Source organism: Erinaceus europaeus, chromosome 19 (assembly GCF_950295315.1).
Source record: "Erinaceus europaeus chromosome 19, mEriEur2.1, whole genome shotgun sequence".
In the NCBI taxonomy this organism is placed as follows: domain Eukaryota; kingdom Metazoa; phylum Chordata; class Mammalia; order Eulipotyphla; family Erinaceidae; genus Erinaceus; species Erinaceus europaeus.
In genome coordinates, this window is record NC_080180.1 from 52,840,193 (window position 1) to 52,852,766 (window position 12,574).

The following is a 12,574-nucleotide window of genomic DNA, read 5'->3' on the forward strand; positions in this document are numbered from 1 at the left end:
CCTAACACTTGTAATAGTTAACTGTCATTTCATTCATTCACTTATTCATTTTCAACCCACTTACTCCAGTGTGGGGTTGGCAATGTCTGGCCCATCCTGGCAGCTTAGGGCACAAGGTAGGACTCATACTGGACAGGATGCCCTCCTATTGAGGGGCATATTATACACACCCATGTTGATTCCAAAGGTGACCACTGGGGTGCACACCTTGACAGGAGAGGGAATGTGCAAACTCTACACACAGGACTCACCTGGCAGGGAATTTCCCCCATCAGTATTTTAACAAAATCACACTGAATAAAACCATTCTATTCAAGAACCTACTGTGTGAGATAAAAAAAAGACAGTGTGGCAACGATGGTGTCTGATTTCCAAGAGGAGGGTCATGAAGAGGAGAGCTTCTGTGCGGCATGCTCTCACTCATTCAGAATCACTTGCTCTGGAAAAACCCAGCTGCCATACTCTCAGGATGCTCAAGCCAACTTCCACAGAGCTCCTCGGGTGAAGACTGAGGAATGGCCTCCTGTCAACAATCAGCTCCAACTTGCCCATGGAGTCACCATGGAAGGAGGTCCTTCATCCCCAGCTAAGACCTTGAGGGACCACAGCCCTGGGTACACTTGATTCAAAGCTTCATCAAAGAGCTTGAGCCAGAACCCCTGCTTAAGGTGATCCTGGATTCCTGACCCACAAGAATAGTGTGAGAAAATAGTATTTTACTGTTATTTTAGGTTGCCAAGTTTGGAGGTATCTTGTTACAAATATAGTTATTACCAATAGGTTTGTTACTTGTAAAGGGGTTGGGAAAGCAGGAATGAAGGAAAGAGGTGGGAGGGAAACTCATCATATAGATTACAAAACAACAACAACAACAACAACAAAGAAGGCAAGACAATCTAGAGTTTGAACTCTCTTGCTTAAACTAAACCATTCTCATTTGAATACGACTGCATATTTAAGTGAACTTCTCCTTATATTAAAAATTGACCATGAAAACTCCAAGATAATAAAGCAACAAACAGCAAAGGCATTCAAAATGCTTTCTTTATATACTCAGTCCTGAGGGTGTGTGGTGGGTCCTACTAGTCCCTGTTATACAGAAAAGGCTGTGTAACTTGCCCTAAGGGCACACAGGGAAAAAAAAAACGGCCAAGCCTGGATCTGAAACTCTAGTTTCAGAGATCATTCTTTCAACCACTGGACCATCATTCTGTGTCTGTCCCCACACAGTGGAGGCAGCCAAGCTCTGGGCTTTATGAGGGGACACGGGCTGCATTACTTTTCCATGTTTTTTCTGTGTAAACAGATAAAGAGGGGAGGGCACCATTTCTGCCTTCATCCTCTCACCAAAGAGTCTTGTATGGTCGGGCCTCTTTTTGTTTCACTGAGGTAGATTGGAATGGCCACTGAAAATTTTAGTAGTTAGGGAGGATAAAAAGAAAAATAAACAGGAGCCCTGAGGGGCTGTAGAACTTCCTGACACAAACTTGGTTCCACTGACAGGAACTGGCTCTGAATCTCCATTCTTTCCTTATAAAATAAAGACAATTTGAACACTCTTGCAGCTTTCCCTGATTTTATGCAACAATGGAGCAAAACAAATGCACACACACACAAATAAAAAAAATCAGCTATAACTAACTCTCAGTTCTCCTAACAATTTTTAGCTTTAGGGTTAAAGAAACAGAAATGCTTGGTTATTCCTTTTACATGCTACAAAAAAGTATTCCCAGTGTAAAGAAAGTTCCATTTCCTTCCTCTTTTGGCTTTGCTCCAGTTGCTCAAAGAACATGTTTTTTTATGGAAGCACAGGAGTTGTCTTCCTCTCAAGAGTGTTCCTGAGCAAACCATGAGGATTTTTTTTTTTTTTTTTTTTTAGGAAAGTGGGCTGCTTCTGCATTTTCTGCATCTTTTTCAACAAGCAAACAAAAGAGTCCCTGGCACACTATGATTAGAGTTTAAAATGGCAAACTCACTCTACATTCATTTTTCCATCCCCCACTGAAAGACCAAAATGATTTCCAGAAACTGGCACAAAGGGAGGGAAAATTGTGACTGAATATTAAATTCTGCTCACCTCTGACCTAGCTATGCTGAATTCCCTACCAAGTAACACTCAGACAGCAAGAACACCATCTGCCGAAAGCTGTGTCCTGGCAGAGGGAGACTGAGTGTCAACTGTTCCCTGCTGTGTTGGCGTGGTTTGCTCGCTTTTGTTAATTTCCTGATTCTCTAGGAAAAGGCTCTCCATCCCCAAAGCTATTAAAGCATCCAACTAGGATAAATAGTGGTAAAGAGTTTCTGCCCATGAAAAACAGTCATCCATTGTCAGACAGTCCCTCTTAATTGGTTTTAATAAGCTATTTTCAATGAAAGGAAGAGAAAAAGCATAGCACAAACACATGGTAATTATCTGTCATTCTCCATTGGTAATGCTACAGAATATAGAACAGAATGCAAACACAGATAGATGCTGACTAGAGCTTTATAATGACATCCAAATTAGGGTATTTTGTACAGTAAGTAAGATGACTAAGTTGCAGTATTTCAAAGGCAGGTTTTCATCTCAAGGACAATATAAACTAGAGATTGTAGTATACATGGAAATGAGGTTTACACAAGGGACAGTCCACAGGGACAGGCAGAACTAGCCTTGGATCCTAAAAGCAGATCGGTAAGGATGAGACTCCTTTAGTTACCAATATCTAATGTAAAATTCTCTACTTTGACTCACCCATCATCCATCCATCCATCCATCCATCCATCCATCCATCCATCCATCCATCCATCCATCCATCGATGCTTCCATCCTTTCATTGCTGGGGACTCATGCATACACCACTCCCAGGCAGTTTTTTTTTTTTTTTTATTCAGATAGAGAATAAGACAGAGGTATCACAGCACCAGATCTTCCACCAGTGCTGCGGCACCCCTGTGTGGTACTGGGGTTCCAACTCCGGGTAACAGCATAGTAAGGCAGATGACCTACCAGTGAGTTATCCTGCTGGTCTTCAACATCAACTTTAAAGAAAGAGGAAAAGCTCTCCAATTTCCAAGATATAGTCTGAGGTTTGTTTGCTTTGGCAAATTAAAAGAACTACGTAATCCTAGCACTTTAGGGGTCATTCAAACTCCACCCTTACTTTAGGGATGAGAAGAGATCCCAGTGAAGCTCATCGGATCGGGGGTGTATGCTGGAGGTGGGAGGCACACTAGTTAACATTGCATCTATAATCTTACTAGTAAGCAACACATCCCTTCATCTTCTTGATCCTTTTTGACATCAGTAAGAAATCCTTGAGCACTCACTGTAGTTATAGACTGGGACTCTTATAATAATAAAGACACCTGGCTTAGTGAAAATAATGTACTAGTGTTTCAGTAATAATAATAATAATACTATTTCACGTTTACAGAAGTCCATGAATCTTTGTGCCATCAGTGTGACTGATATTCTGCAGGTTTATGCACAGGTGTTAAGCAGTGAGTGTACTCTGAATATTAACAGCAGTCTGAGGCTGAGAAGTAAAGAAGGACTGGGAGCCTAGGCTACCAATGGATAACAAAAAGTGGGGCTCAGGGGCCCACCCAGGAGTCACAGGAAGCCCTAGATCAAGGATGCCAGCTTTGCCCACAGTAACGCTTTGGTGAGAAATGTTAAGGGCCTTTGCCAGTGGCTCCTACAAAGTTTGTTGGGTTTGCCCAGCTTGACAATTCCCAGCACTAGAAGGCACTCACTGGCTTTTGCTTTCACAAATGAAGAAACTGGAGAAGAGGTGAATCTACTTGATGAATTTTACTTTGGTCATTCTCTTGAAAATTATAAGGATTAAAAGTGCACTTCCAATCTGTGATGAAAAAAAAAAAAGTTCAGGGGGATGAAAATAATCAGCTTGTTAGTTATTTTTTAATTTATCTGGTTTTTATTTGTATTTTGTTTTGGAATTGAGAGGAAGTATGCCACTGATATCATAATATGATTTGTCAACTTAGCACTGCAGAAAACAGGTGGTTTAGGCGACAAAGAAAGTGCTTCTAGCACCTTCCTTCTAATTCAGTTTAGACTCTGCCACCAGTCAGAAGTAAATAGGCAACAATACAGACAACCTGCCCAGTCCTGGGAGCGATTTCTCTTTCTGATTTCAGGCACTTGGAGGAGACTCACTCTGAGTTAGATATACAACTTCAGGGCTAGGCAAGCAAACCTGAGCCAAGAGAATGGGCGCTCCAGTAGGTGTGGGCACTGAGTTTTGACTGTTCTGGTAGGCTCTCGCTCTCTCATTTTTGTCACCCAGGGTTGGTGGGGCTCTTAGGGTTCATTTAATTTTTCTTTCCTTTTTTTTGCTACCAAGGTTATCACTGGGGATAGGTGCCTACACAATGACTCCACCATTCCTAATGGCCACAGATTTTTTTGTTCTAATAGACAGAAATGGGAGGGGGAAGGGAAAGAGAGATAGACACCTGTAGCACTGCTCATAAAGCTTCCTCCCTGCAGATGGGAACCAAGGCCTTGCACCCAGGCCTTCACATATGGTTATGGGTGAGTGCTACCAAGTGCTCCACTGCCTGGTCTCAGAGTTCATTTCCTGAATGAGAAATATTTTCTCTATTTATTTATTTATTTATTTAAGTTTGCCTCCAGGGTTATCAGTGGGGCCCGGTGCCTGCATTATGAATGCACTGCTCCTGGTGGCCATTTTTTTCCATTGGACAGAGAAATTGAGAGGGGAGAAGAAGACAGACAGGGCCAGAGAAAGGCAGACACTTGAAGACCTGCTTCACCACTTGTGAAGTGACCGCCCCCCCCCCCCATACAGGTGGGGAGCTGGGGGGCTTGAACCTGAATCCTCGTGCGGGTCCTTGAGCTTCATACTATGTGTGCTTAACCTTATGTGGCATTGCCTGGCCCCCATGAGAAATATTTTCTAACATCCTGATGGTAAAGAAAACTACTTGGAAGATATATGACATGTTTAGGCAGCTAACTTAGGATAATAATGGCAAATTTTGCTCATGTTAATTATTAAGAGCTACTAAATCAAATTAAACCTGCACATTTAGGGGGTTGTTGGCAGGTGACTCATCCAATAAAAAGCACACATTCTCATGTACAAAGATCCTGGTTCAAAGCCCTAGGCCACCACCCGGAGCTCCTGTAGGGGAAATGTCTCATTTAATGGTTCTGTGGTGTCTGTGGTGTCTATGTCTTTGACTTTAGGTTAACAAAAAGTCACTAGGAGTAGCAGAGATAAATAGGTAGGTAGGTAGGTAGGTAGGTAGATAGATAGAAGGTAATCAGCAAACTCATCATTCCACTCATCATTCTTCTCCCTCTGTAGTAGATATAATGCTCATTCAACCAGTTGTTAGGCATATTAAATAACTGTTTATATTTTAAGAGTCATACTGTTAAAATTTAAGATTTTTCTATTTTTCACCAAAATAAACACATTTTTCTTGTTATTTGTGTAGTATTAATATTTTAGACTTTCCAATATCAAATATTAAATATTTGTAACAATACTAAAACCATGGCATAAAATGAGTCATTTTATATTAATAAGAATTTATTTACTGACTTTACCATATCATGTCCAATCCCACAACTACATATTCTCACTAAAGAGATAGGAGCACTTCAGTTCAGAAGGATTAAGTGACCCAGATCTTCTTGGTTCCAGATTCAAAAGTTGGGCTTTTTATTTTTTTTTTTCTAATCACACCCCTGCTTCTGAGCAAATTCAACCACTAAACTACAGGCATAACTCAGAGGTACTACAGATTTGGTTCTAGACCCCACAATAGAGCAAATATTGCACACACTGTCTGTCTGGTCAGTGCATTATTAAAACTATGTTTTTTAATATTTATTTATTTGTCTATTTATTCCCTTTTTTTGCTCTTGTTGTTTTATTGTTGTAGTTATTATTGCTGTTGTTATTGATATTGTCGTTGTTGGATAGGACAGAGAAATGGAGAGAGGAAGGGAAGACAGAGAGGGGGAGAGAAAGATATATACCTGCAGACCTGCTTCACTGCTTGTGAAGTGACTCCCCTGCAGGTGGGGAGCCAGAGGCTCAAACTGGATCCTTTCGCTGGCCACCTGCACTTAACCTGCTGTGCTACTGCCCAACTCCTTTAAACTATGTTTATATTATATTAAGTATATTACGTGGACAATAGCATGTATTTTAAAAGTTATGTACATACTTTACTGCCTGAGAAAATCTAAGGACAATCAGATTTGTTGAAAAAAATAGTGAGTTATTTGAAACAGGGTTGCTACAAACTTCGTTCTGCAAAAACCCACAAAATCTGCAAAAGTAGGGGAATAAAGTGTACCTGCACATGACTCAAAATAACAAAACTAACACAAGTGTTCTAGATATCCTATTTCATACCTTTAATCCTCTGAAACTTCCTGGGCTAGTTGGAGAGGAACTTGAGGATTTTGTAGATTTGGGAGTAGAAAGCTGACTGCTGGGAGTTCCATTCACTGACCAGGAAATAAACAAAGAAAAATCCATTAACATTCAAAGCAATCAGTTTGTGTAAATAGCACCAAGCACATGCACCACATAGCTCCAAGGAAGCTTCAGTTCATTCAAAGCCCAAAGCAGATGGAAGTCAGCAAAAAAGCCAAAGCAAAAAAAAAAGCATCTTACTGCATTACAGACAAAGCATTAGACAAAGAGTGAAACAAGAATCATCTTTAATAAGCTTTTGTAAGATGATGTAAACAAATATATAAAACACTATGGAATTAGAAATGTGAGTAAGAAGTTGACCATACAATGTGTCCCACCTGCTAGTCAGGGTAGGACAGTGACTGTTGTTTTTCTAATAGTTCCATACTCTCCAATCTCTATATGTTGGTATAAACCAACCTGAAAACCAGGATGTTCGTATAACTTTCCTAAACCTATTCCACTATAGTTCTAAGTTTCTAAGTATATTCTTAATGAAAAGGGAAATTACTGATTGTTTTCTGTCTATGTATTTTCATATCTACTTATTTGTTTGAAGGACTTAAACTCTTTTTTTTTTGAGGAAAAGGGGTGCCTAAGCTTGCTTCCCCCCAATTTAAAAGTTCCTCATGTATTATCTCAATAAAGAATTGAGGAGAGAGCATGATTTTCAAGAATTTTAAGTTTTATTCAGGAAAATTGAGAATGTTCCCATGTTAGACCGAGGGAGAGAGAGAGAGAGAGAGAGAGAGACAGGGGCCTAGTTACTACTTACATAATGATCTGAATAGAATCTACAGAGAGAAGCTCACAGGCCTAGCTTTTAACACCCAAGCCCCACCTCCACCTTCCTAAGCCACACCTGTCACCACTCCAATTTCCTAGGCGGTCCCCTCCAGGTACCTCCTGTCCCTGAACACTTTGACTTTCTTTTACTGAGACTACTTCTCATTCCTTCCATTTTCTTTTTCATTGTTTACCTTCCCCATTATCAAATCTTGGTGGCTTTTTTATCTACTACAACATCCCCTAACTTCCATTAACTTCTGGGTTTGAAACTTTAATTCTGAGTTTTGTACTATGGAGAATACAGCCTAGTCAGGGTGTCTGCAGCTTCTATACTAGCAAAAGCACTTCATTAGGATTTATGACTCATGGGTATTCCGAATGTCACCTGGATACATTTCTGCTGTGATTTTCACAAAGCTGGCAGTTCACACTTAGTGTTGGTATAATTTTTTTTGCTCTCTTTTAAGGAGTGTTTATAACCTCTTTTATCCTTTGTTGTCAAGGCTTTTGCCCAAGGTGGATGAAAACTGCCACTCATTTTAGGAAAGAAAAGCAAAGTCTATTTGCTTTTATTTTATTTTTGGTACTAGAAAAAACAAGGCATAGGCAGCTAGACAAATTTTCTTTTAAAAGATACTAATAAGTATGAAAAGCAAATACAGAAGTGAAGGCCCTATGTATGGGGGAGCAAACACCAGTCTTTGATCAGCGGATACTTAAGACTTAAGAAATCATCTCTAAACAAGGACACCTGGGCTTATAAAGTCATATGTGTTTATATATTGATCATTAAAGTTTTCCAGTTCTGAAATGACAAAATGTTAATCTTTCTAATTAAAAAGTTACTCGTTATACAGTTAAGAATGAGTTGCCTAGATTTTTCTTAACCAACATATGTAGGTATTTGGGTGAAAATGCAACACAAGTAACTACACAATTTACTAGAATTTTCAAGACTATTTCATTGCCTTGACTATTTCTCAACTGAGCTAAATTTCAAAGAGGGCAAACCATTGTGAGATTAATGCTATTCCTTAGGGGAAAAAAATCCTTTTAAAGGGAACTGGCAGAGGGAATTCACATGAAGAAAAGACAATTGTGGGCAATGAATTAGTGAGTGCTGGCTAAATTTTACTTTTTTCTTCATTTTACACAGCAATCAGTCATCAGTTCCTACACAGCTGACAGCTTTCACTGATAGCAGATATCACACTGTTATCCAAGGCCTCCTTGGACCAGTGACAGAACAGGGTCTAAAGGCAAAAAATTAATTCCTGAAAATGGTGATCTTTCTAGGAACCCAATCTCCCTAAAAACACACCCCTTACCTTAGTACTGTTTCTTTACAAACTCACTGCTAGGAATTTAGTGGCAGTGGCAGTATGTCCATTATTATCCCCAAAACAAGTCTCCTCTAATGGGATATTAAGTCACCAGTAGCCCTTGGTTTCTGATAGCATGTGGACGGTTCTAAAAATGTTCCCTAGTGAGCAGTCCTTTATTCCATTTGGAGGAGAGAGGGGGTGGGGGAGAGAGAAAGAGTTATATATTTTACTATTTTGCAGTACCAGGGATGAGCTCAAAATTTCAAGCATGTGTGGTACATCTGAGCTGCCTCACCAGTCCAGTTTTTATTCTACATCTTTTATGGAGCAGGGAAGAGGGAGATGAGAAAGAAAGAGTGTGAGGCACTAATACATGGTTCAAATGTCCATGTAGTTTCCTTGGTGCTGTCCACGGTGCTCCCATGTGTTTCTAGGAATCAAGCCCAGATCTTCTATCAGTCAGGGTATATGCTCTAATCGCTAAGGTATCTCCTACGTTCTCAACTTTTTGTCTAAGTAGACTGTAAAAGATTCACAAATTAGAGGGCCAAGAAGATAGCATAATGATTATGCAAAAGACTTTTATGCCTGAGGCTTTGAAATGCCAGGTTCAATATCCCAGACTGGCTAATTCACCACCATAAACCAGAGGGCCCCGCTGAGTTTATTGACCCCAAGGTGGAGAGGGAGGTGAGGGCAGAAGAGTACAACTGCCCCATAGCCATCTTCATACTCAACCACTGTTCTCAACAAAAGAATATTTCCCCAAACAGATGCTTTTCCTAAAACTCACTAGAAGACTCCTTGGGATAAGGTACTTCCTGGGATCACTGAGCACCACGACTGACACACACACAGACAGGCAGACAGGTAATCTTCAGATGATGACCAGTGGGTGCCCAAAGAAAGCACCCTACGCAGTGAGGCACTTACTTCTGTAGATGCACAGGTGCCAGAGACACTCATGGAGATGGAACAAAAGGAAACAGAAATGTGGCAAAGGACAAAAACATAAACCCAGCAGAGTGACAAGGCCATAATAAGCATGGCTCACCTGGGGATCTGGCTGAAGAATAGACACTGGAGTAGTGGCCACCCCTCTTTACTGTACAGATTCAGTATAGACAAAGGAAGAGGAGGAGGAGACAGTAAGGAGAGCAGTTATTCAGCAGGTCTAGACAGGAGTATGAGAAGACTGAAGAAAGTGGGGCTGATGCTGGAGCCGAGGCAGCACTTCTTGAGACCAACCTGTGTGCCAGGCTTCCCAGCAGGAAGACCAGGCTTCTTAACAATCCCTCCCTTTTTGAGAAATCCCGGCAGCAAAATTGTTTATGACCACTAAAGATTAACCTTACAGAATCAATGTCGAGATGCTTATGAGTATTTTATTTATTTGCCACCAGGACTTTGTGCCCGCACAATTGCACTGCTCCTGGTGGGTCCTTCCTCACACCCCCTTTTGCAGATAAAGGATGAGAGACAGAGAGACAGAGAGAGGGGAAAAGATGCCCATCACTGTTCCACTTCTCCTTAACGTGGTGCTCCCAAGTGGTGGTTGGGGGTCTGAACCCAGCTCCTAACACAGATCAAGTTTGCATTCTATTGAGTGAACTTTCTCTTGACTCCAACATTCTTTAATTTTTTAACAACTTCTTTACCACTTGTGAAGTTCCTCCCCACAGGTGGAGAGGTGGGGCTTGAATCTGGGTCCCTGCACAAGGCAATATGAGTGCTCAACAAACCAATTTCTTTAAGAGGTCTGAGGAGTCTTTGAGAAACAGGTGTAAATTTCGTTTGCTTGTTTATTTGTTTGTTTCAAACTATGACACTTCAAAGTTATTCTATAATCTGACTGCATACAAACATAGCTAAGAGCACTAGTCTATAAACATTAAGGAAACTGTCTATTCCATAAACTACCTGAAGCTGGTGATTTGCTGCGTTGAGAGGTTCCAGGGCTTTTGGATCCAGAATATTTAACAGCTGAGGAGCGAGAGTAAGATGACTTCAAGACACGGCATTCTAGAAAGAAAGGAAAGTACACTGAATAGATCTGGTTTTAATCAGAAACAGAGGTGGATCACAGGTTAAAGACATTTCTGCCTCGCAGGTTAAATAATGAAGTTTCTGCCTAAAACAACTGCCTGATCATTTTTTTTTTTTATTATTGTTAAGGGACAGTCATATACAAAACAACCATCCCAAAGGACTGCTCAGCTTATCTTTAGTAAGGCTACATATCTAGTGACAACACCACCCTGTTCCACATGCGATCCTTCTAATAATTATTATTTTTAATTCGACAGGACAGAGAGAAACTGAGAGGTCAGGGTGGAGTGGGAGAGAGAGAGAAAAAGAGACACCTGCATCACAGTTTCACAGTTTGTAAGCAACTTCCTTAGGCAAAGCAGTAATTTTTATTGTTTTTTCAACTCTCTGATAATCCTGGTCTGAAAGAATATGAGACTCCAATGAAATGTCTTCCTGAAGGTGCATCAGAAAACCGGAACCCAGCTTTAAACAGCAACTTTGGTCTTCCCACGGATCAAGAAATAAAGCACTACTGTAGTGCTTTGGGCACCAGAACTAATCCCATCTAAAATAATTGCATCTTGATAAATTAACAACACAAGTTTTAGAGTCATGTTGATTTTGGATCAACCACGGATTTAATTTTAGCAACTGGGGGATCTGGGTTAGGCTGTAAACTATTTTCCCCATCATGAAGTTAGATTAAGAGTAAAATCTGTTCCATAGCCTTGTGGCAAAGGTTCAATCAGGAATCATGACTAGAATTTATGTTGAAATACTTCCATTTGTGCAGGTTATATGGATTAGTGTTCATGTATACACCAGGGGCAACAATTAGCACGTGACAAACCCCTCCCCCCCATCAGGGAATACACACCAGCAAAGACTGATTAGCATTAGCAAGACTAATCAAACCTTACTGGGTTCTGGAAATTTCAGTGTAATTAGCACTGCAGATGTTGCAGAGCGTTTCCTTATTGAAAAGAGTGGTATGTGGATGAGTTAGAAACATCTTCAAGGCACTGCCACTCCTTTATGAGCAGGCAATGTAGAGAGCTGGAATGAGAGCTTTAGTCAACATCTTAGGCCTAGGAGCCAGTCCTGATCCAGCTCTTAGTGGAAGGCTGTTAATTGGCTGAAACTAAGTTAACTGGAATTCCTAGATTTGGAAAGGGTCTTTAATGCAACATAATGTCAGAAGTCTAAATGCCCAGTTAAGATTTGATCAAAACCACAATGCAGACAGGGCAAGGCAGGCATGGGAGATAGTGTAGTGGTTACGCAAAAGATCTGTATGTGAGAGATCCCAGGTTCAATCTCCACTGCTACCAATGACCAGAGGTGAGTGGTGGGGGAGAGTAGTGCAAGTTAAACAACTGTCTTTTCTTTTAAACGACTGCCATCTGATAGATGCCTGTGAAAAAGAATTAGACTAGACTTGCTTTCACTGTGAAATTTTGTGAGGTGGATATTGTTAAAAGCGTCGGGGAAATAGTTCAGCATCAGATCACAGGACTTGCATATCTGAGGATCCCAGAGGCTAATTTCCAGCACTATCATACAACAGACTTGAGTGGTCTGGTTTCTCTCATAAACTTTTTAAATATAGTATTATGAAGAAGAGCAACAGCAATAGTACATTTACAGCAACAGTACAGCAATAGGGGGAGGGGAATCTGAGCTTCACAGTTCTAGACCTAGAAAGAGAGAAATAGGGAGCCGGGCGGTGGCGCAGTGGGTTAAGTGCATGTGGCACAAAGCACAAGGACCGGTGTAAGGATCCTGGTTTAAGCCCCCAGCTCCCCACCTGTAGGGGTTTACTTCACAAGTGATGAAGCAGGTCTACAGGTGTCTATCTTTCTCTCCCCCTCTGTCTTTCCCTCCTCTCTCCATTTCTCTCTGTCCTATCCAACAACTATGACAACAACAATAATAATGATGAGCAACAAAATGGGAAAA

The 12,574-nt window shown here is 40.8% G+C and overlaps 2 protein-coding genes across 6 annotated transcripts in view; both read right to left on the minus strand.

The window, feature by feature from the left end:
* The window catches only part of MAB21L2 (mab-21 like 2), a 384,237-nt gene that overhangs the window by 283,404 nt on the left and 88,259 nt on the right, over positions 1–12,574 (minus strand). The gene's annotated exons all lie outside the window — the stretch shown is intronic.
* Positions 1–12,574, minus strand: part of DCLK2 (doublecortin like kinase 2) — a 147,770-nt gene that overhangs the window by 39,779 nt on the left and 95,417 nt on the right. For 3 of the 5 annotated variants that reach the window (XR_009546381.1, XM_016190457.2, XM_060178970.1), the window contains exons 4-6: positions 10,505–10,606; positions 9,639–9,689; positions 6,405–6,499 (exon numbers count right to left, since the gene is read on the minus strand). Coding sequence is in view for 4 of the 5 variants with exons in the window: in XM_016190457.2 (XP_016045943.1) it covers positions 6,405–6,499; positions 9,639–9,689; positions 10,505–10,606 (248 nt within the window). In the remaining variant the exon portion in view is untranslated. The remainder of the gene's footprint in view (positions 1–6,404; positions 6,500–9,638; positions 9,690–10,504; positions 10,607–12,574) is intronic. The other 2 variants (XM_016190448.2, XM_016190455.2) reach the window with 1 other exon arrangement.